Source organism: Diorhabda carinulata, chromosome 1 (assembly GCF_026250575.1).
Source record: "Diorhabda carinulata isolate Delta chromosome 1, icDioCari1.1, whole genome shotgun sequence".
Taxonomy (NCBI): Eukaryota; Metazoa; Arthropoda; class Insecta; order Coleoptera; family Chrysomelidae; genus Diorhabda; species Diorhabda carinulata.
Genome location: NC_079460.1, coordinates 11123312 through 11146031, shown reverse-complemented (window position 1 = coordinate 11146031; position 22720 = coordinate 11123312). Strand labels below are relative to the sequence as shown.

The window sequence follows — 22720 nt, the reverse complement described above, 5'->3', positions numbered from 1 at the left end:
TGTATCTACGAAATAGTTTATTTTATCTGGTCTTGCTAATACAAATATATAACACACTGGGAATAAACTGAACATTTAGGACAATACATAATAATTTTATTGATAGTCAGAGGTGACTGTATATAAAATTCGTTAATTCTGTACCACTGAAGAAATTTCCAGAACAAACATGTTTTGAGTTTGAAGATGTTCAGAATGATGTGTCATTATTAATATTTCAGTTTTATATAAAATATTTTAATAAAGACTTTAAATTAGTCGAAACGTCAATTTTTATCTATCCTCTAAATCAAGATATCAAGATAATTAGAAACATAAACATATCAAAAGATCTAAGAAATAAGAAATCAAAGGAATTTATGCTTCTAAATGTTTTTAATTTTAGGTCTCTTCTGTTTCAAAATTAGTTTTTTTTTAATATTTTTGAGAGATTTATAAAAAATTGACGTTTCGACTCAACTTCAGTTTTTATCAAAATGAAGTTAGTCCAGTTTGGTGGTTCGTTGGCACGTTCCCAATAAGTAACTGCTCTTGTCTATTTCTTTGATTTCTTAAAACTTTTGATATGTTTTTAAATGCTCTTGATTTTAGGTCTCTTCTGTGTCAAAATTATTCAATAATAATAATAATATCAAAATGAGAATAAAATCAAACTGGAACTTTGTTCTAATAGGAAAAATTAATTGTTTCCTTGAGCCTTACATCTCAAATATATAGCAGTGATCAATTAAATTATTTGTAATTTCATTAGATTTTACAAAATAGACCTATAAATTATACTTAGATTATTTAGGTCTTTTTTATCATTTATAGGTTTTTCGTTTTTATGAATGTGAACCATTTCTAAAAATTCTCTTTTTCGTGTATAAGATTCCGTTCCAAGAATTTTCGAATCTTTATAATTGAATTTATGTTTTTTTTGATATTTCATTATTCGTTAATGCAGTTCTATTTTTTTTATTGTATTGATGATCTCTTAGTCTATTTTCTAAATACTGAGAGGTACGCCCTATGTTAACAGCGTCACAATTAGTACAAGGCACTTGATATATAATATTACTTCTTTTGTTTTTTGGTGTTTTAGATTTTAATTTAGTGAAATATTTGGATAATGTATTATATAGTAAGGAAAAATGTCTTAGGTTTTAATGTTTCGTTTCTATTTTGTTTTTAAATTGATTGTAGTATCTGTGTATCCTTTTCTTGAATATGTCATTCATCATTTTTTCCCGATAATTATTTTCTTTCAATGCAGTTTTTACTTTTTGAATAGGTAAGCATCTAAATTCAAGATCTAATAGTTGGATAGATCTATCAGCCAAACTTATTTTACCGGTTTCTTTTGTGTCGTTGATAGAAATATTTCCTAGAGTGTGAACCGGTCTCTCGAAATCTTTGCATCAATGAGCCAATGGTTGTGTGGTGTACGTCAAACTGATTTGCCACTTCACGATAACTTTGTGCCTGTCCAACTAACTCGGCTATTCTTTCAGCTTTGCGTTCACTTAACTGCCCAACTCTATTCATTTTTTGATTGACTTAAATGACTGCTGTCCACAAGTTGGTACAATAATAGAATGAAAGAAACATAAAATATGCATAAAATTAGAATTTTAAACAACCACAAAAACATTTATTTGCTGATTTGCTAACATTTAAAATACCTTAACTTTTTGTGATAGAAAAAAAAGAAACCCAAAAGATTTACATTTTAGGTTTTGATATTGAAATAAAGGGTGGTGCGTTATTTATGGCCACGAGTTTATATATACATATATGTGAATTAGAACGAAATCTTTGCCAGTGTTTATACTTTAATATATTCGAAAACTTATGTACCTATTCATCGTTTTGGACGGTAATTATGGTCAAATACAATATAAAAATATGTATAAATGGATAACAATAATAAAATTTATAATAAATAATACCTAATTAGTGAAGATTTCAGCGATTTTAAATTGTAATAATTCTTATAAAAACATAAAAAATTGATGAGATTCAAAATTCAATAATCAAAATGGAGTAGGATAGAAATATTGATTCTGGTTACTATAGGAATCTTTATTAATTTCTATTGGTTGGATTAATTAGAATGACATTGAATTTTTATGGGTTAGATAAGGCTAGGTTGTAGTGAATGATGTTTAATATTGATTGGATAATTTTTGAATGACATTAAATTTTAATAGGCTATTGGTTCGAATATAAATGAAAATAAATTTTATAGATTAGGTTGTTATATGTGAAGTTGAAATTTATAGGTTAGGTGAGGTTAGTTGATTGTTAATGGCATTGAATTTTTATAGAATTTGTTTTTTAAAAATCTAAAAGTTATATATATATATATATATATATATATATATATATATATATATATATATATATATATATATATAAATTACACTAACCTTATTTAAATCAGTTTTCTTATTAATGCATGGATCATTTTGGGCAATATATGTTGTTTCTAGAAATAGTCGTTTTTGAAAAACAGTTTGAAATGTTCATAAAAATACTCTCTCTATAATATTAAACTTTCACCTCCACCCTTCAAATGCGGTAGAATCCACCCTTTGCTACCTATCAACAAACTATTCAGCTAAACCAAGAAATTAAAAACAAACAATGGAAGTCAATAATAGAAGACTAAGTCTATAATCCATCAATATTTCTTTACGGCTCTTACCGACTTTAGTATAACGATGTTAACTTGCCAACAAAAACTGGGTCAACGCACGGTGGCGGGTGCAAAAACTCCTTATTGCCTTTTATTTCCGTTGAAAGGAACGAGCAACTCACGAGCGCTTTATAACCTTCTATAAAAATACTTGTTTTCATATTCTGAATAGGAAAACACAAAGTATTACAAATGATGAAATTCTTAACCATATACTTACACTGAAAAAAAATCCACATAAAATGTATGCTAGCGGTTTATACCTCATTCGCTTTTTCTGCTACTTTGAGTAAGGAACAAAAGGGATATTTTTCATTCGCTCCATCTAGAACTTCAACTTATGTTACATTATACTATAACAAACAAGAACTAAATTGTCTGGTTAGGTAGATATCTAGCGTAGTCGCAGTTTGCTAGCGAATATTTTTGTGGGTGTAAAGCGGAGGCTTCAAGTAATGTGCTGTGATAGTTCCTCAGTTCGTTCCTCGTAGAAGGAAAACCGCTAATAGCAAAAATGACTAGCGGTGTGAATTGTGCGGTAGCCCGACAACCAGTGATAGCCTCGTTTCGTTACGGTTTACCTGCAAAACCGGCACTACGGTTCGCGATCGCCAAGTGAAATTTCGCCTCATACAATATAATGGATGAAGACTAAAAATTCACTTACACAATTTTGAAACTATACCCAATCTACAGTGATAAAGTGAACGATTTGATTTTAAACCTACCTATCGTCGAGTCGCATGAGAAACTAAAGGAGTTAATTAGTCGTTTGAGTCCATCGCAAAAAGGAAACATACTGCAACTTGTGGAAGTCAAAACTATAGGCGATCGAAGGCCCCCCTAATTTTTGCGTGACTTACATTTTCTTGGCGGCAACGTGTTTACCGAACAAACTAAATGCACGATTTAGATTAGCTGGTTACCCACAACCGTCCGAATGATAATGGCTACGCAGATAGACAACCACTAAACGATGCCGCAGAGCTCGCCGATCGCCTCCTTGACAAAGAAAAAAGAGTATCAGTTGACGAGACGTCCTTTGCTGGCACACCGGCGGAAAAATTTGACCAGCTTGCTATCGTTTTGAGTCGAAAAATCAAAGTCCAAGTTGAACAAGAGGTATGCTGTCATAAAATCCTCACGGATTTCTAGAATTTACGCGTCCCTATGGAAATACGCCATAACACGCCAACAAAACACCGGGACAGCCGGCAGTGAGCAAATTTCGCTCTGGAGAAGCTCTCAACATTGCGCAGAGAATTTGACGCGATGATCGAACTAGGCATGGCACGACCATCTTCTAGCAGCTTTGGCGCACCTCTACATATGGCTACGAAAAGCAACGGCGACTGGCGCCCATGAAGGTATTATCGGCAACTCAACGCTCGCATTGTACCAGACAAATATCCCGTCTGTTATATCCACGATTTCTCACATGCTTAGCACGCCAAGAAAATATGTTCCAAAATCGACTTGATTGAATGTTACAACCAAATCCCTGAAACCGAGGAAGACATAAATAAAACGACAATAACAACACCATTCAGTCGTTACGAATTCCTGTAAATGACGTTCGGGTTTAGTAACGGGGCGTAATCCTTCCAACCTCTTATAGATAAAGTGGACCGAGACCTGGATTTTGTATTCGGATGAATAATATTCTGATAGCTGTCCGATAATGAGGCACAACACGGCTATCTTAATATGGCGTCGTAATCAACCTACGTTAGAGTATAATTTGCATCAAAGAAATAGTATTCCTCGGTTACGCCATTAGCCTCGATTACGCGCAATCGCAGACCGTCAAACAAATGCATTAATACCTCGAATGTTAAATTTTTACCGAATTGGTATGCTACATATAGCTCACACTCAAGCTCCTTTGAACGAGATTCTAAAGGGAGACTTAAAAGGAATGGCTACGATACAATGAACTCTCGCGGCGTCGAAAAAACAAAGCAAGACCTAGCGAAAGCCACGTTACTTGTACACTCGAGTAGGTGCTGCTTTACAACAGAAAATCGACGAAACCTGGCAGCCATTGACCTTTTTGTCGAAGAAATTCAGCCTGGCGGAGTTCCGTTACAGCGCATTAGATAGAGAATTGCTAGCAATTCATCTCGCCATGGAACACCTTCGACAAATGCTGTTAGCTCGAACATTTACGATTTATACAGATCACAAATCTTTAACACTCGCCTTCTAACAGAAACTTGAAAAGGCTCCTCCATTTTATCGGCCAATTTAGTACAGAAAAACCCCACACAAGCGGTAAAGACAACAACGAGAACTGGAGAAATTAATGCAATCAGGATCCTCTATGCAGCTTTTGCATCATCATGCTGCTGTCAGAGGAAAAGAGATACTGCTTGAGCTGCATAGATCGTTTTTCTCGCTGGCCCAATGATGAACCACGAAACCGAGACGGCAATTCGAATCGGAATTATTCCAATCGGTTGACGGACACCAATCACCTGCATTCGACAGTCTACCATCCACAATCCAACAATGATGGTCAAGCGTTTCCACAGGATGTTCAAAGCAGCGATATAGTGCCATCAAAATGACCAATGGACAAAGATCGTATCTTCGTTCTTCAAAGGCATCCGCGCGACGGATTGCGAAGACATAGGCATTTCATCGTACGAAATGATGTTCGGACAACCCATGCGTTTACTCGAGGAATTCTTCGAGATGGCGAGCCCAGATAATGAGCCAGGGAAGTTATTCAAGGAACTACGCCTCCATTTCGACCTCCTACAACCAACGCCTATTAAGCGACATGGCACACAGACACCATTCGTCTTTTAAGATCTGGCCACAACAAAACATGTTTTTGTACGCCACGACGGTGTGAAAAACGTTGTGCTTGTCTTACGACGGACCTTACGAAGTGGTTGAACGAGGGGAGAAAACTTTTATCAAGGTACGCGGAAAGAAAAAACTGTAACGATCGACCGACTGAAACCGGCGTATACGCTGAGCAGGACATCACCAGAAACTGGGTTTCCGTGAACACACACACACACACTCATTCACACATATAAACACGCATGCATACAAACACAATTCCGTGACTTCATCACTGTAAAAGGGATTATGTGGCGAACATGCCATGAGAACTTGCCTTTAAAAATATTTGATACGGGTAAACATTTCTCCAAAAAATAAAATGATCCATCCATACTTGAAACCAAATTCCACGTAAATTTCTTAATGTCCATATAGCATACAGTCGCCAATATACCTGACTTTGCTAAAACCAAAAACCTTCTACCTGACCTTTGCTTCATACTTACACGAACCCAGGCGAGACGTTTAGAATCGAGGAGAAATTAATGCTGTCTAGAGCCCGCAAAGCGATCAAATTTCGAACCCTGAGATTTCAGCGAAGCTGCGCCGTTTCGGGAGATTTAGCTCGCGCGACGTAATTTTATCTATCGACTTACATATTTTTGTGTATACAGTTTTGTTGATATCCAAAAACATTACAGTTACTATCATAGGTAACGAACCAGACAAACTGCTTCAGCTCATAATGTCCCCGACGATATAAATATCCATAAGAAATAAAAATCTCACTTGAAAATAATAACTAGAGTAACGTGGCAGCGAAAATTGAAGACTCCAAAGATATCCAAATAGACCACGACCAGACTCGCATACTGTTGAAAGAATCCTCAACAATTTGAAGCTATACGGTTCATTTGAAGCAAAAGTTAATCGAATTAAACCAATTGTTGACAATCATAATGCAGAAATTAATGTTGTTGCTTATTTTACTGCTTATCTAGAAGCATCAATACGTGTTGCTGTAAGATATCTGGGAGTAAGCAAATCGTCGATTCACCATATTTTACGGAAACATTAAATGCATTCCTATTTTACAATTTGTGTCAAAATTTAAAACCTATCCGATTTTATTAAATGAGTAGAGTTTTCTGATAATAATAAAATGCCAGGAAGACGAAGATTTTTTAAAAGACATAATTTGGTGCGACGAATCGAAATTCATGGAAAAAGAATAATTTAATAGACACAATTCCCATTATTAGAGTCAAGATAATCTTCATTTAACCATAGAACGTACTTTTCAAGATTGGTGGCAGTTCTCAATGTCTTTTATGCTATTAGAAATAATCAAACAATAACACTTCATCTTTACGATGGGAATTTGAATAGCTAGGAAACACAATGAATTAATTTATTCATGCTTAATATTGTAAAAAACACTGTTTTTTTAATGTTTTTTGTTTTATTTTTAGGTGAAAGATATCTTCATATTTTAATAAATTTAAAACAAAATTATTTAGACCGCTTGCCACCAAACTTTTCTTTATTCATAACAGTGCTCCTGCTCACAATTCAATCGTCATAAATAAATTTTTAGAAGAGCAATGTGAAGACAGGTGGTTAGCAAATAATAGTCTTTTTCGGTGGGACCCTCGTTCTCCCGATATGACGCCTTTAAATTTTTTTATATGGAGTCACATAAAACAAAAGGTTTACTCTCAAGCCTTAACAACTAGAGAAGATTGTTAACTAAGAATACGAAATTCCTCCAATTCCCTTTCTGAGATTATGATACGCCGTGCGACGAATGAAGGCGTACTGAGAAGGGTTGAAAATGCATTAAAGTTCAAGGGAGCAATTTTGAACATTTACTTTAAAACATCAGACTATTTTCCATTGGCTTTTAATTTTCCATAACATTTTCTTACATATCTTATTATTGTCACAAATAGTTTGATTCGATTAGCTTTTGCTTAAAATGAACCGAATAACTTCAAATTGTTAAGTATTCTGTTGTGCGATTTCGATCGTGGTCTATCTGGATATCTTGCAAAGAAAGGACATGTTCTTGTAACAACTTTGTCATATTCATCATGTATCAAAAGCTACTTAATTGTTTTTATTTCTTAGTGCTTTTGTCAACGGGTCAAAATAAAATAAAAAAATAATTTATAAAGGTCGGCAACGGTAAAATTTTTTACAAAAGAATTAATAACTCAAAAATTACGCATTTTTCAAAAAAAGTTTCATGACAAAACTATATTATAATTTTACGTAGATTTCAGTCGGCTTCTGGTAGAACCGGAAATCAGCAATCTTTAAATATTTTAGTTAAAAAGATTGTATCCGAAAACCCAAACGAAGGAATTTTCATGATTTTACTATAAGTATTTTGCAATATACAGATATTTTTAATTCGTCAATGGTGGATCAATCTCTCGGCGGTGGCCTTCTTCATCACATGTCTTGTTAAACGTTGAGGTACATCCATTATTAACAAAATTTAAATTTTAACTATACAATAACACAATTTGCTTAGAAAGTTCTCGATCTCAATGCATTCTCCAAGATAGAAATGATTTACTCGAGCATTTTCGGTTCCAAAAAAAGTTATAAGAAATTGTGATATTTTTGTGCCCATGATAGAAAAACAAGAAATATCTATTAAGTTGATACATATACAGATTGTCCCAAAAAACTAAAATTAAGTATTAAAAATAATAAAGAAAACCAGTGATGCGATAATTTTTGTGGGGTATATACCTATATATTCCATTATTACTACTGTTTTAGTAGCAGTGATCAATACTAATAATTCATAGTCGACAAAATAATTGTTCAAATACAGCCGCGAAAGGTAGGGAGCTGAATATGTGCGGTTAACGGTAAATATTTTAGACCAGGTATGTATAAAGGAAGTCGAGGAAAAGGAGCCAAGCAGAATATATGGAAATTAAGCAATGATTTTAAAACTTCCTAAATTAAAATATAGAGGACGCTAATCCAGTCCCTGTACTGTATAGATAGGAATGTTTTCTATTCAAAAGATATGGAGGAGACAAAATCATAGATCTTCTTCTATTCAACCACGAAATATACCAAATAAAAGGTCAGAAATTTGTCATAAGGAGTCAGTTGAAATTATCATTTGGCCAGCATGAGAAATTTTTTATTGAGGGGTGAAGTTGATTAATGGGAAAAATTAAGAATTGTACCTATGCGCGATCAATATGCTTTCCTGAAAATTGGTGAGCTTAGATAAATATTTGGTCAATTTAATTTAATTTCAAAAAAAATTTCATTTGACGTAAGGCAGTTGATTATAACAGAGCAGTGAGCACATACCGCTTAACTGTACACTATGCACCAGACTAAGCGAGTGACTTTTTTATTATTATGTCAAAAAAAAAACTGGGAAATATATTACTATCAAATTTTTTGATTGGTTAGGAAGTTGATGTTGAAATGAACTTTTACAATTTGAAGAGAAAATGGATACACAATAAAATAAACAAGTCGAGATTGCAGGAAGACGTACCATAAACAATCAAAATTTCCTTGAAATTATAATGAATTTTTTTTAGCAACTAATTCTCATTGTAATAAAATATTTCTTAATCAAAAAATTCATGTGGATATGAAATCATAATCATATAATTGTATAAATAAAACTGACTTTGTCAAAATAAAAACCAAAATCTAAGACACCACAATTCTCATTCAATTATTGTACGTAATTTTTCACATTGTTATACTTTTATACATATTTTTACATTGTGATTTGACCATAATTTAAAACCGTTTCCAAAACTAAAAGAATAAAAATCTAACACACCCAAAGTGTGATTCATCAATGTATATTGCACTTTTAAATTAGGTTAAAATAAGGTTATTTTAATAAAACGTAATAGCATTAAATATTGTAAACACCATATCAGAATTTATTTTATTATAAATACGAACATTTGTAAACAACCTTTTAATGTATTATAATTACTTCGCTTAAGATATTAATTGTAATCATTCAATAATACAAAATTAATTGTAATTTTGTGTTAAATAAATTTTTAAGAAATAATTTTCTAACAACGAAAATTATATTTGGCGCAGTCATTCGGATTAGTGCGGTCGCGATTTTTCACGCATAGTGCGGTAGAAATTTCGACTACGTATTTTAATACAGAAGTACTAAATCCACGTTCTACGAGGGACAGGACTTCAAATAATTGTAAGTGCCAAGTCCCTTATTTTTATTCCTATTTTATCTATCCTTATCAAATTCTGAGTAAGGAAGAGATAATTTTATTAATTTTGATCGAATCAAGTATATGAACAATTTGGATACTTTATTAAATACATGTTGTAATTTAAACTTAGTAGACAATTCAGATTACGCAAAAATGGCAAAAGCTAATCCAAAAACCCTTAATTGGGAACTATTTAAATTAAAATTAGAAAACATAAAACCTTATGATTAGGATTAAGTCATTAACAATCATGTATTGGAATGCATCAAAGAAAAATTAATTGATAGAGCAGAAATGATGGTAGGAAATAGGATTGAACTAAATACATGGTTCAAATTAAGAGAAGCTTTAATACAGTGTTTCGCAGACAGACGCGACTTAGATTGCATATTACAAGAATTGACAAGAACACGACCATATAAAAATGAAAGTTTGATATCGTTTGGAAATAGACTACAATTATTAAAAAGTCAAACAATTCAAAAAATTAGTAATAAGTTGAATTTAGGTGAGATTGACAAAAAATGTCAAATCAACCATTGCGAAAAACAGCTTTGAACACCTTTATAGCAGGATGTTCAGGCACCATACGCAACAATATGTATTTGAAAAAGCCTGTTTCACTAGAAGATGCTATGGCTTATGTCGACTAATTTGAAAACTTCGAGAAACTCTATCGCCAATTTTATGAGCCCAGAATTAAGTACAATAATAATAATAATAATTTTTAAACTAATTCAATGAAAAATAATAGAAATAATCAATATAATAATAACAATCCCTACTCAGCAATATGATAATAATTATAATAGAAATCAATTTTATAATAATGAAAGAAATAATATTAATAAGTATCACTTCCCAAGTCAACCAATTAAAATAAATTCCATACCACAAAGAAGGCAAAATTACCCAACAAATGCACAAGTATTTGGCACCAGGAAAAATGTTTTCCAGCCAAATCAAATACCTGTAAATCGACTACCAAGACCATAACCTATGTCTACAACATCGAGAAACTTCACAGATAAACCCAGTAGACATATATAAATATTAATCGCAATAACAATTATAATAACAATAATAATAGACATTTCCAATCAAGAATTAAAAATCCAAATTTTATATCTGAGGAATTATACAACAATAATTGTAAGGATAATGAAGAAGAAGAAGAAGAAGAAATAATTGATTTTCAGAATTTATTTGAGCGAGATGAAAATAATGATAAAACCGTAAATTTTCGAAAAGAGCCTCGGAAGAAAAATTAAAAATAGTTGAAATAAATAATGCAGCAAATGATCCGTTCTCATATATTGAAATTAAAAATCTAAAATTAAAATTATTAATAGATACAGGAAGTAACAAATCAATATTAAAGCCTCCAAATGTTGAGAAGTATTATCCTCAATGTATATATCATTCAAATGTAGAGATTTGAACATCACTAACCAGTAAAATAATTATACATCAAGCAGAAATCCCCGCGTTTATAGAATTTAACTATAATGACACAATAGATTTTATTTTATATGATGACTTTTTTGACGAAATACTAGGAATAGAAGATATGATCAAAATGCAATTAAATATTGATTTCACTAATAAAAAATTAAATAGCAAAAAACTATCAATCCCAATAAAATTTAAACAACCAACTGATATAAAATTCTCAGTTGACATTGAACCTACTGAAAAATTATTAAAATCGTTACCAGTAACTATCTTAAATGGAGAAGTTTTAGTAAATAAAACATATTTAGGAAAGGTCTATATACCAGAAATATTACCAGTAGCACAAAACAGCTATGCTATGGTTGAAATAATAAATGGAACATTTAAAACAATTTCTATAACTTTGAATGAACCTCTCAAAGTCCATCCTTTTGAAACAAACCAATATGAAATTCATAATTTTAATTATTTGAAAGAAAACGAAAATATAATTGGCAATCAACAAAAATATAATCAACATAAAATAGATGTGAGTAAATTAATTATGTAAAAAATTTTCCGATATCTTTTTAAAACCTGGAGATCCACTAACTTATACATCCAAAATAAAACATTTAATAAAAACAACTGACGAAATTCCGGTACACGTGAAATCTTATAGATACCCATACATACACAAAGAAGAAGTACAAAAACAAATTAATGAAATGTTAGAAAAAAGTATGATAAGATCTTCATATTCCCCTTGGAGTTCACCCATATGGATGTAAGTAAAAAATTAGATGCATCTGGATAACAAAAATGGAGATTGGTGATTGATTACAGAACGTTAAATGAAAAAAAACATTACCGACATATTAGATAAATTAAGAAGAGCTCAATATTTTACAACATTAGATTTAGCGAGTGGCTTCCACCAAATTCAAATGTCAAAAGATTCAATAGAGAAAACAGGTTTTAGTGTAGATAATGGACATTACGAATTTCTCAGAATGCTATTCGGATTAAAAAATTCACCTGCAACATTTCAAAGAGTTATGGATGAAATTTTAAAAGAATTACAAAACAAAATTTGTTTAGTTTACATAGATGATATTATAGTATTTAGTACAAGCTTACAAAACACATGCAAAATTTACAAGCGGTATTTTATAAATTAAGAGAAGCACATTTAAAAATTCAACTAGATAAATGCGAATTTTTCTGTATAGAAGTAGAATTTCTTGGACACATCGTTACACCATAAGACATTAAACCTAATCCAAAGAAAATTGAGGCTATAAAAAATTTTCTTATACCTTACACGCAAAAACAAATTAAATCATTTCTAGGACTATTAGGATATTGTAGAAAATTTATTAAAAATTTTGCTAAAATTACAAAACCAATGACAATATGTTTGAAAAAGGACAAATAAGTAGAACACACACAAGAGTTTATCAATTGCTTTAACATTTGCAAACAACTATTAACTTCAGAACCTATATTAGCTTATCCAGATTTTAATAAACAATTTGACTTAACAACCGATGCATCAAAATATGCAATAGGAGTAGTATTATCTCAAGAAGGACACCCAATCTCTTACGCCTTAAGAACATTAAATGATGCAGAGACAAATTATTCTCCATCGATTATAAAAATTCCAAAGAACTGTAGCATCCAAATAGAAAGTGAAATCTTCTCAACTAACGTACAAATCAAAAAAGGAAAATCAATAATATTACCGAAATTAAACTTCAAATTTTCAAATAATCAAATTTATAAATAATTGCATAAGCAAACGATTTAGCTTTAATAACGAGAAAAAAAGAAATGGAAAGAATAGAAATGTGTGCAAATAATTATAGATTTAGAATAAACCAAGAGAAAACAAAGTATATAGTGCTCCGACAAAAAGTTATTAGTAGAAAAGAATACAAATAAAATAAAGCGGGTACAGACAAAAAATATAAAATAGAGAAAGTTTGTTAATTCGAATACATGAGAGCAACACTGCAATAAAAATAGAGAGCGCACTGAAATAAATAAGAGAATGGCCTAAGGAAGTGAAGCTATGGGATAAGTGAATTGATAAGTTCAAAGGAGTTATTTAGAGCAGATAAAATTTCGAACAATAAAACGACCAACGTTAACACAAAACAAGTGAAGGATTATTGGGAAGAAGACCTAAGGAAAAACTGGAAGAATTATGTAAATACCAAATAGCAAGATAAATAAAAGCCCAAAGGGTAAAATAGTTGGGGCGTACTAAAGAGATGTCGAGAAATATGCAAAAATGCAAAGAGAGTCATTGATGAAGGGGAAAGAGGTTAAAAAAAGGGGGAGACGAAAGAAAAAATTATTGGATGCAGTTTTGAAAGATATTAAGGAGGTAGAATCGAACTGGAGCGAAAAAGTACAGTATCGCAACCTGTGGAGAAGACTTATGAAATAATTTGAAGATGAGTACAGAAAAATGAGACAAACCCCTTAGCCCCTAAAGCCTGTAGTACTATCTTCCTTAACTTATATTTTATTTCACTGAAAACGTGTTTTATTACTTTATTACTAACAACAAAATATCGGTTACAATTTCAGTTCTAAACTTTATTATTACAATAATGCTATTTACAATATAACAATAAACAACTAAGCAATTTAAAAGTGTTGAGTCGACAATCTCAACTGGCTACCTAAGGGCAATAGCGTAGGTAACACCACCTCGATTTAATATTTGGGACAATTATACAGTGTTTCGTCGAAATCGAAAGCCAGAAACTTGTAAAATATCTGATGACAGAGGAATTCTCATAGCAGTTAGGAAATGTTATACTCTGTTATGGAAAACAGTTAGCTATTAGACACAGAAAAAGATATTTATGTACTTGATGTTCAGCTTATCCCTGAAGTTAACAAATACAAAATAAATTGTAACTATGTTACACAAAATAACTCTTCATCCTTTCAACATTTTGGTTCGCTCTATGAAACATTGTTAACAACAACCCTAACAAATCATTTATAGTGAGCTGTGAATAAATTCAGCTAATCAAATGGACTTTAGAAAACTCGGTCAATTTTTCATTTTTTTATACCGCAAATTTTCTCCTCGATTAGTTGGAATACATAGTATAATTTTCATGTGATTAAATAATCCGTCGTTCAGAAAAACTAAATTCGATTTGTAATAAAGAATTTTTTTTCCAGCTGCAAATTAAGATATTTTTCTACACAACTTTGATATGATTCCTGCATTTCTAGTTACACATTTTTAATACCATTATACACTAAATAAACAACCTATGACGAATGTTTTTATAGACATCGATTTCTTAGTTGGATTTAGGTTCAATATAAAGAGCCCTATCTACTCTCATTCCCATAATGTGTGGTAGGGATTGTGTGGGTAATCTATGGTATGGGATCGATCGCATGTGTACTTTGAAAATTGTTGTTCGCGGGTCGATGACCCCTGCCCCCACGAACGATGATTTTGATAGTTTACATGTGATCGGTCTCTAAACTGATTCGGAATCTTCAATTGATGTTTTGAGTTAAGATAATACAAAACAAAAAATAATGCGTTAATGAACGGAAATGATTCTGCAATTTGGAATAAATTATATATCAATTCCTCAACAAATAAAAATGCCAATTGAAAAAAAAATATTTTAAGTAAGGTTCAACATAGGTGGCACCATGATGTCTTTTTCACGTCAATATTTAGTCATTTTCTACGACACATGGTTAAAAAACACCCTCGTGACGTAAAAATCACGTGAACATGTCACAGCCCAGCAATGTTATTTCTCAACGTCCTATTGATGTATTCCATAAACGTACTATTCACGTTAGTTTTGTCAGTAAAAGTACCTACTAAATATAGGTAACAAATATCTTCAAATAAAATATGAAAACTATTTCAATTTATCCATTTATTTGAATGAAAAATAAATTCATTTTTATATAATTTATATTAACTGAATATATTAATATGATATGGAGAAACAACAGATGAAAGGTTAATAAGTTTCTGTCTTATTAGTAGCTAGGTAATGTGAATTGACGAGTGCAATCCGGTTATTCTTTCTTCTTACTCTTTTCTTAAGACTTAGTAGTGTTTGTTATACTATTCAGCCTCTTCAGAAGTAGGTACCCAGCTTTCGTCCCATCTCTTCAGAAGTCGGCCGGGAAGTCTCCTTGTAGTTGGTTTTTCATGTCGACGTGGTCTCTCCAATTTCGTCATCTCGATCTTATAAATATACAACATCCTGAATTTCCAGATTTTCTCTTATAGCTTTTCTTCTTATTTTACCTCTTAGGTACACTACTTTAATAGATCTCAATTCTTTAATCTATGCTACCCTCATATGTACTTCATTTTTGTTGAGTCAGCTTCCCCTGCATATGTAAGTATAGGTTTAGGTATGGTTGTTTTGTAAATGCGTATTTTACTATCAGTGGAATTATATTTGTTTTTCTATATGAGGTCTGGCAGATAGCCAGAAATTATTGAGGCATTATTCACTTCGGTTCGTAACTCTTGTTGTGTTTGACGCTTGTGATCTCAACTCCGAAGTATGTACATTGTCTACACTGGTGAATGGGGTTTTCATTCACAGTCAGTTTGCATCTTGTAGACTGTTTTGCTATTACCATTTATTCTATTTTTTCACAGGTATTTGCGTATTAAGGTTTCCGGCTGCTGTTTGAAACCGATATAACAAACGGTGTAGGTTATCCTTATTTTCGGCTATCAAAATTACGTCGTAGGCTTAGCATAATATCTTTATTCTTCTTTCACACCATTAATTATTTCATCTATAATTAAACTGAAAAAGAATGGGCTCCGGCTGTCACCTTATCGAATTCCTGTTAGTATTGAAGCTTATTCGGTAAGCCCCTTGTTTTTCATCTATTTTGTTGTTTTTATTGAGCTCTTCTATTACGTTTATGTAATATACGGATATCCTGTGTTTCCGAAGTATATAAATGATGTCAGCTATTTGAACTCTATGAAATGCTTTTTCAGGATGGACAAAACAAAACAGTGGTTTTATATTCAATGAAATTTTCAGTCATATATTTGAGGATGAAAATTGCGTCTATTTTCGATTTATTTTTTCTGAGCCTGTTGTTCTTCGCTTATTTATATTTTGTTCATTACTTTGTTTGTAATAATTTTTTGTAAGCAGCTTATTTACGCTGTTTAGCACCACTCTATAATGTTCTGGATCATCTTCTTTTTTGTATATTGGGATTGTGATGTTGTTTTTCCAATCAGTAGGTACTTTTTAGGTCTTTACCCCTATACCTTATAATTTCTCGATACTAACACTACATTGTCTTTTTCATTATTCACTAAATTGTTTGTTTATTCTTAAGTCTATTGTTGATTTCACATGTTTAATGTTCCCTGTATTTGTTAACAAACGTTAAAATTATTATACAAATACAATCGGTTTTTATGAATGATTTTATTACTTTGAGATAAGATCTCACAGTTTATACCTATTATTTTTGTTATCTGAAAGGTCTTAGATATTGGGAATCAAATTTTGTTCTCTCATTTTTCTTTCCCTCCTATCTTAATTTCACTGGTGCAGAGTCCTCTTTACTCTTATTTTCTCTAATTAACTTATAATGTGATATAAACTTTCTAGCTTGATCGTGTGTGAACTGTAATTGATACTTCAAATCGTTGAAATGATAAATTTCATAATTGTAAGACAATGCTATTATTTTACTTAAAAATTCAGATATATTAGTTTTTCTACGATACAGAAATTTAAACGGGGTGTAACCACCAAGATACGTGTTAGTTATGGTGTTATAACAATATGCAGACATTATCGCAAATTCACATCAATTATCTCCGGATTATAAAATTTCTCAAGTACTCGGCAAACGTTCAGTGAAGTTTTTCACAGATAAGCAGTAGAAAAGTTGTTTCATATTTTTAATAGTTTTGTTTGCTTACTCATAATTCCATTCTTATATTTTGTTGCTTGGTCTGTCATTCCTATCAATATTCTGTTAGTTTTATGATACAGAAACGGTTTCCAATGTTGCTACCGACAAATGGACCTATTGTGTCTATATACATACACTATGTCGAATGGTTTAGCTGCAATATCGATAACGATATATTTCTCTTTATGACCTGTTAAAGCTTCGTATACTTAACACTTGTGACAATTATTTAAATATTTCCTCACATCTTTCTCCAATATTGTGTCATTGTTGTATCTTTCTAGGATCTTTTGAACTTCATCTTTCTTTCCACCATCTTTGGTACTAAGCTACTTCTATAACGTTCTTCTATAAATTATTGTATTATGCACATTTCAAAAATATAATCTTTCACGTATATTTTCATTTTCTTTATTTCAAATATTTCAAGAGTCTATCTAGCACTTCCTCTTGGGTTAAATTCAAATTGAAAAGGAATAGAACTTTTGACAGTTAATTAAAAACGATTAGAAATAGAAATTGAACGTCAATGTCAGAAATAATAGTTACAGAAACGTTTCCGTAAAATCAATATTCAAAGGGTGAGTCCATTGTTAATGTCTTGTGTTTGACCAAGTACGAGGTAGGTAGTTCCAACACCTCAAAACTACAATAGATTTCCTATTATTTGAAAACATAGGAGTAGGTAGACTCTTCGTGAACATAACGGCAACTTGATGATGACTTGAAACGTATTCCAGCTTGATCTTCTCATTCATGACTTTTTCCCGAAGAAGTGGAAGTGCACCTCTTTGTGCTTTGTCCGGCGATGAAACTCTGGGTTCCAAATTAGTCTCATAGTACTCTTATTGTCAACAAGCAACGTTAGTATCCGATTCAGGCAACCTCCTCAGCCACACAACTTCAGTTGGCACCTCCACCACAAGTAGTAACAAATCCAGATCTTGAGCGTCATGTCTCATGTTCGTTGGTATAATTGGAATCAGTGAAGCACATTAGCTCCAAGGCTACACTTGCACAGTACAACAGACCATAATTTAAAGTCCCCTTTAAGTATTTGAAATCCTTTTTACGGCTTCCTAGTCAGATTCCTTTGGACGATCCAACACCTCTGAAACTATACTAACAGTATATGATAAGTCAGGACGAGTAGTCATGATTAGATAGAGCAGGCTTCCAATAGCTTGCCAATAGGGTACACTCTTCTTCAATAGCAATCCATTTTTGTCACGAGTCCATTTTTCAATTAATGTCTTTACAGGATTTCAATATATAATGTTTAACCTCCTTAAGATACATTTGGTGTAAGCTTCTGGGTGCAAAAATATGAGACCATCAGTTTTCACTTCTATTTGAATTCCAGAATTCCAAAAAACGTATCTAAGGTGCCAATTCTGATTTTGAACTCAGTTCTTGACTTTGACAAAAACTGGTCTATCTCAGATCTATCCCCAACCAGAATCATGATCAACATATATGGCAACCATCAGTTTTCAGCCATCAATGCACTTCTTGATGAAAAGAAAGGGATCTGCAGCACTCGCCACCATCTTTTTAGACTCCATGAAATTAACAAACATTTGGTTCCAGCAGCGGAGTGACTACTTCAGTCCATAAAGACTTTGAGTTCACATACTCACACACTTCCAGCTTGAAAACCTACTAGCTAGTTGATTCATGAATACATCCTCATCAAGTATACCATACAGAAAAGCAGTATGCACATGAAACTGATCCAAATTGTACCTTTCAGCAGTAGCTAGATTCAACAGAGCTTTCACTGTTTCAAATCGAGCCACAGGACTGAAAGTTTGCTAAAAATCCACATCATCCTTCTGTGTGTACCCCTTAGCAACTAAACCGGCTTTATATCTGTCAATATCACCATTCGCTTTGCGTTTGACTTTCAGCACTCATCGGTTACCAAGTATACACAAGTATCATTATCTGTCAATGAATTCAGCTCTTCCTGCATGGCTTGTTTCCATAAGTCGCAGTCATCTGACTCAAACACTTCTTTTACAGTACTCTCCTTCTCTATAATAAGCGCATAATTATTAGCAAGGTATGAGGGCAAAGCCTGGTGCGACTACTTTCCTGAAGCTAAGGGGACTGATCGACTAGCAATGTACCCTCATCATTCCCTGCTTCAACTTTATTAACTCTGGTACTTGAAACAGAAATTCTGAGTTTATCTGAAGAATTTTCTTCTTAGGGTCCTGCAGGTACACTGGATTTCTGGTAGGACACGTCTTCTCTACCTATAGGCTCGACAATGGGAGTAATTTGATTACTAACTAACAACTTAAGTTACTCTTTCAAAAATAACATTACGAGATCGAACCCTTCTCAAAGTTCCACAAACAATAACAAGGTATACTATTCTTGTCCATTCTTGTTCATTATTCACCTCTTCTCCTTAGACACATGCACGTAGCATTTAGTTCAAAAAAATTTTAAATAGTCAATTGTAGGAGATGGACATTGCATCCAAATTTCAATCGGCGACTTGCTCTGTCCAGTCGGTCCAGTCCTGTTCAAAATAAAAGTTGCAGTGTTCACCGCTTCTGCTCACAGTTTGATTGGCAAATTCTTTGAATGAATCATAGACAGTGCAGCTTCAATAATCGTGCGGTTTTCTCGTTAAGACACCCCATCACTTGATGTCTTGCTCGGCAGACGCATTTCGATTAGTCTCAAACGTTTCGTCAGACTATTAAGGATTCTTTCTTGAATAGGAACACTCTTCCAGATACTTTTAAATTCGAAATTGAGTCTACTGCAGCCTCTTCCATTCGACATTGAGGTTATTGAAATCACGCTGAAGGTGGGCAACATGATTGTTTCGAAATAGAAGTCTTGAAATCAAATGATCCTAACGTGCTCATGATCAACTATCCACAGTCATACACCAGTTCACAAAATAAACTTGATTAAGGCGCGTTCATGTATTTAACTTCTACAGTTCGCGTAAATCTGGGCCCATAACTAAAAACGACTATACATACAAATTGAACGTCAATGTCAAAAAATAGTTACAGAAACGTATCCGTGAAATCAATATTTGAACGGTAAGTCAACTGTTGCATTGTGTTTGATCAAGTACGAGGTAGACAGTTCCACTTCCAACGTTCGCCTTAAGTCATATTTGTATTTTCCGGTAGGTAAGGCTTCGCTAAATTTCAACCTGTTTTTGCTCCGTACGCTCAACTGAATTGAGATACGGTATCTCCAAAATTTTGGATTGACAATTTATGGGCCTTTAAGTTATTTAAAGCTTTTATCACTAAAGGTTTTTCCAATGGCATTTTATTCATGTAAAAGATCCTTTTCTAATTAGACGTCTAGTTTTTATACTTAAGTACTTACTTGTTTCAGTGGAACAATGGAACAGTTTGTGGAACAGATGGAATAACTTACGCAAGTGAATGTGAACTTCGACTCGCTTCGTGTAGAACAATGCAGTTCATAATATTGGCTTACAAAGGAAATTGTGGTAAGTTATACATGACAAACAAAAATTTGTTTGTCATCAATATTTGCAGGAAATTTTGTACATGACTAACCAATTAAATACATTTTTTTGGTACGGTGCCAAATGATTACTTACTGAGTAAAACAATGCAGGCGACATTGTTATTAATTTATAATTATTCATAAAATGCCAATAAAAACCTCATATTTCGAAACTAATTAAGGATAACTAACCCCCCCAAACTTGAAGTATGTGCACCTGAAGAATATTTGAATACAAACAATTTCAATATAATCTCCCATGCCAGAATTTCTACTGAATCGGTTACTTTCACTTGCGAACTACTGGTCAGGTAGAACTCAAGCGTAGTCGCTGATAATGTAGATGTCGATGGTATATGAGGTGTTTTGAATATATCAAAATAGTTGGTTTCTACTATTAACCTCTGAAATAAATTCGAAATTTAATATTTCAAAAATGTGTTCTGCCGCTCTTCAGTGGAGACAACAGCTACTTTCCTGGCTAATACCTCGACGAAAAATGAATTACATCTCCTCTGTAAAGAAAAACGTCAAAGAACATCTCTATTTGGTTCACAAATATTACGCAGCGAATGCTATCTGGCGCAATCCTCATTTTCAACTGCGAACCACTGGTCAAGTAGAAATGATATATACTTAATCTGTTTTAGAAATATTGAATTACGAAATTATTTCAGTGAATAGTGGAAATCATTTGTTTCGATATATTTAAAATATCTGATATACCATCGAAATCTACATTATCGCTTACTATGCTTGATTTCTATATGTAATGTATATAACTACAAAACAACCACAAAAATTATTGAATGAATACACAAATAAAATAAAACTTAATATATATATATATATATATATATATATATATATATATATATATATATATATATATATATATATATATAACAACCTACGAACCCAAGAAATTTGTTTGGATAAAATAATCAAACTTAACTAAAATATCACATTTTTATGTATAACTTAACGTTTCGCTCCTTCCTTGGGAGCATTTTCAAAAGAATAATTAATATTTGATGATTAAAATATTTGTAGAATAGATTTTTGATTAATAACTTTTGATAGTTCGTGTCATGAGCTGAGATTTTTGTTTTTTTAAAATCAAATTCATAATGTTCATTTTTTTCGTGTTTATGTAGAACAGTCGATGTATTTTTGGTGTATTTGTGACCATTAGTAGATAGACAAAGCGAGTTCAAGAATGGTGATAAGGAAAAGGTGACGTCACAGGCAACGTCACTGTGACGTCACGAGTGTCGACGTCACGATGTGACGAAACTCATGTTAATGTTAATAAAAAATGTCAAGCGGGAGAATCAAACCACCGATGTTCATGGTCGAATTCACGGCGCCTTAACAGAGTACGCTATTTCCTTTAGACACTAATTGTGTTTAGAATTAGGTATTTAAGCGGCTCTGAAAGATGCCATTGTACGGGTTCAAAAATGCACAGTGCCACCGATGCTATTGTACGGGTTGAAAAATGCACAGAGCGGCGGCAGCGGCATTAAAACAAAGATATCATTGTACGGGTTCAAAAATGCACAGTGCCAAAAGCGACTCTCGTCATGGTACGGGTTCAAAAATGCACAGTGTCATTGTACGGGGGGTTCAAAAATGCACAGTGTCATTGTACGGGGGGTTCAAAAATGCACAGTGTCACAAAGCGACTCTCGCCATTGTACGGGTTCAAAAATGCACAGTGCCAAAAAGTGACACTTCGTCGTCAAAAAGACATGCGCGAGACAGGATTTCAAGGTAATAAATAATTTTGAAGAGAGAAAAAACTGTTTGTATTACAATGTCATCAAAAGAAGAATATAGATGCAAATTGGAGGAATTTGGTAGACGTGTTCAAGAATTAAGTAAAGATATTACATTCTATGGAAATAAGATTGAAGTGATAAGAGGATTGGATCGAATACGTTTGTTTGAGGAGGAAAAGAGTGTCTTCAAAAATAGAGAACTACCACAAGCACAATATCCACTAAACAGAATAAAACCAACTACAAAATGAATACAACAACAACAATGAGGGATCAAGATATGAAGG

At 32.6% G+C, this 22720-nt stretch overlaps 1 protein-coding gene across 10 annotated transcripts in view; it reads left to right on the top strand.

Annotated features, from left to right (window-relative positions):
- LOC130894048 (agrin-like) overlaps positions 1-22720 on the top strand; it is a 451778-nt gene that overhangs the window by 379751 nt on the left and 49307 nt on the right. For all 10 annotated transcript variants that reach the window (XM_057800666.1, XM_057800652.1, XM_057800642.1 and 7 more), the window contains one exon: positions 20512-20629. In XM_057800666.1, the coding sequence (XP_057656649.1) occupies positions 20512-20629 (118 nt within the window). The remainder of the gene's footprint in view (positions 1-20511; positions 20630-22720) is intronic.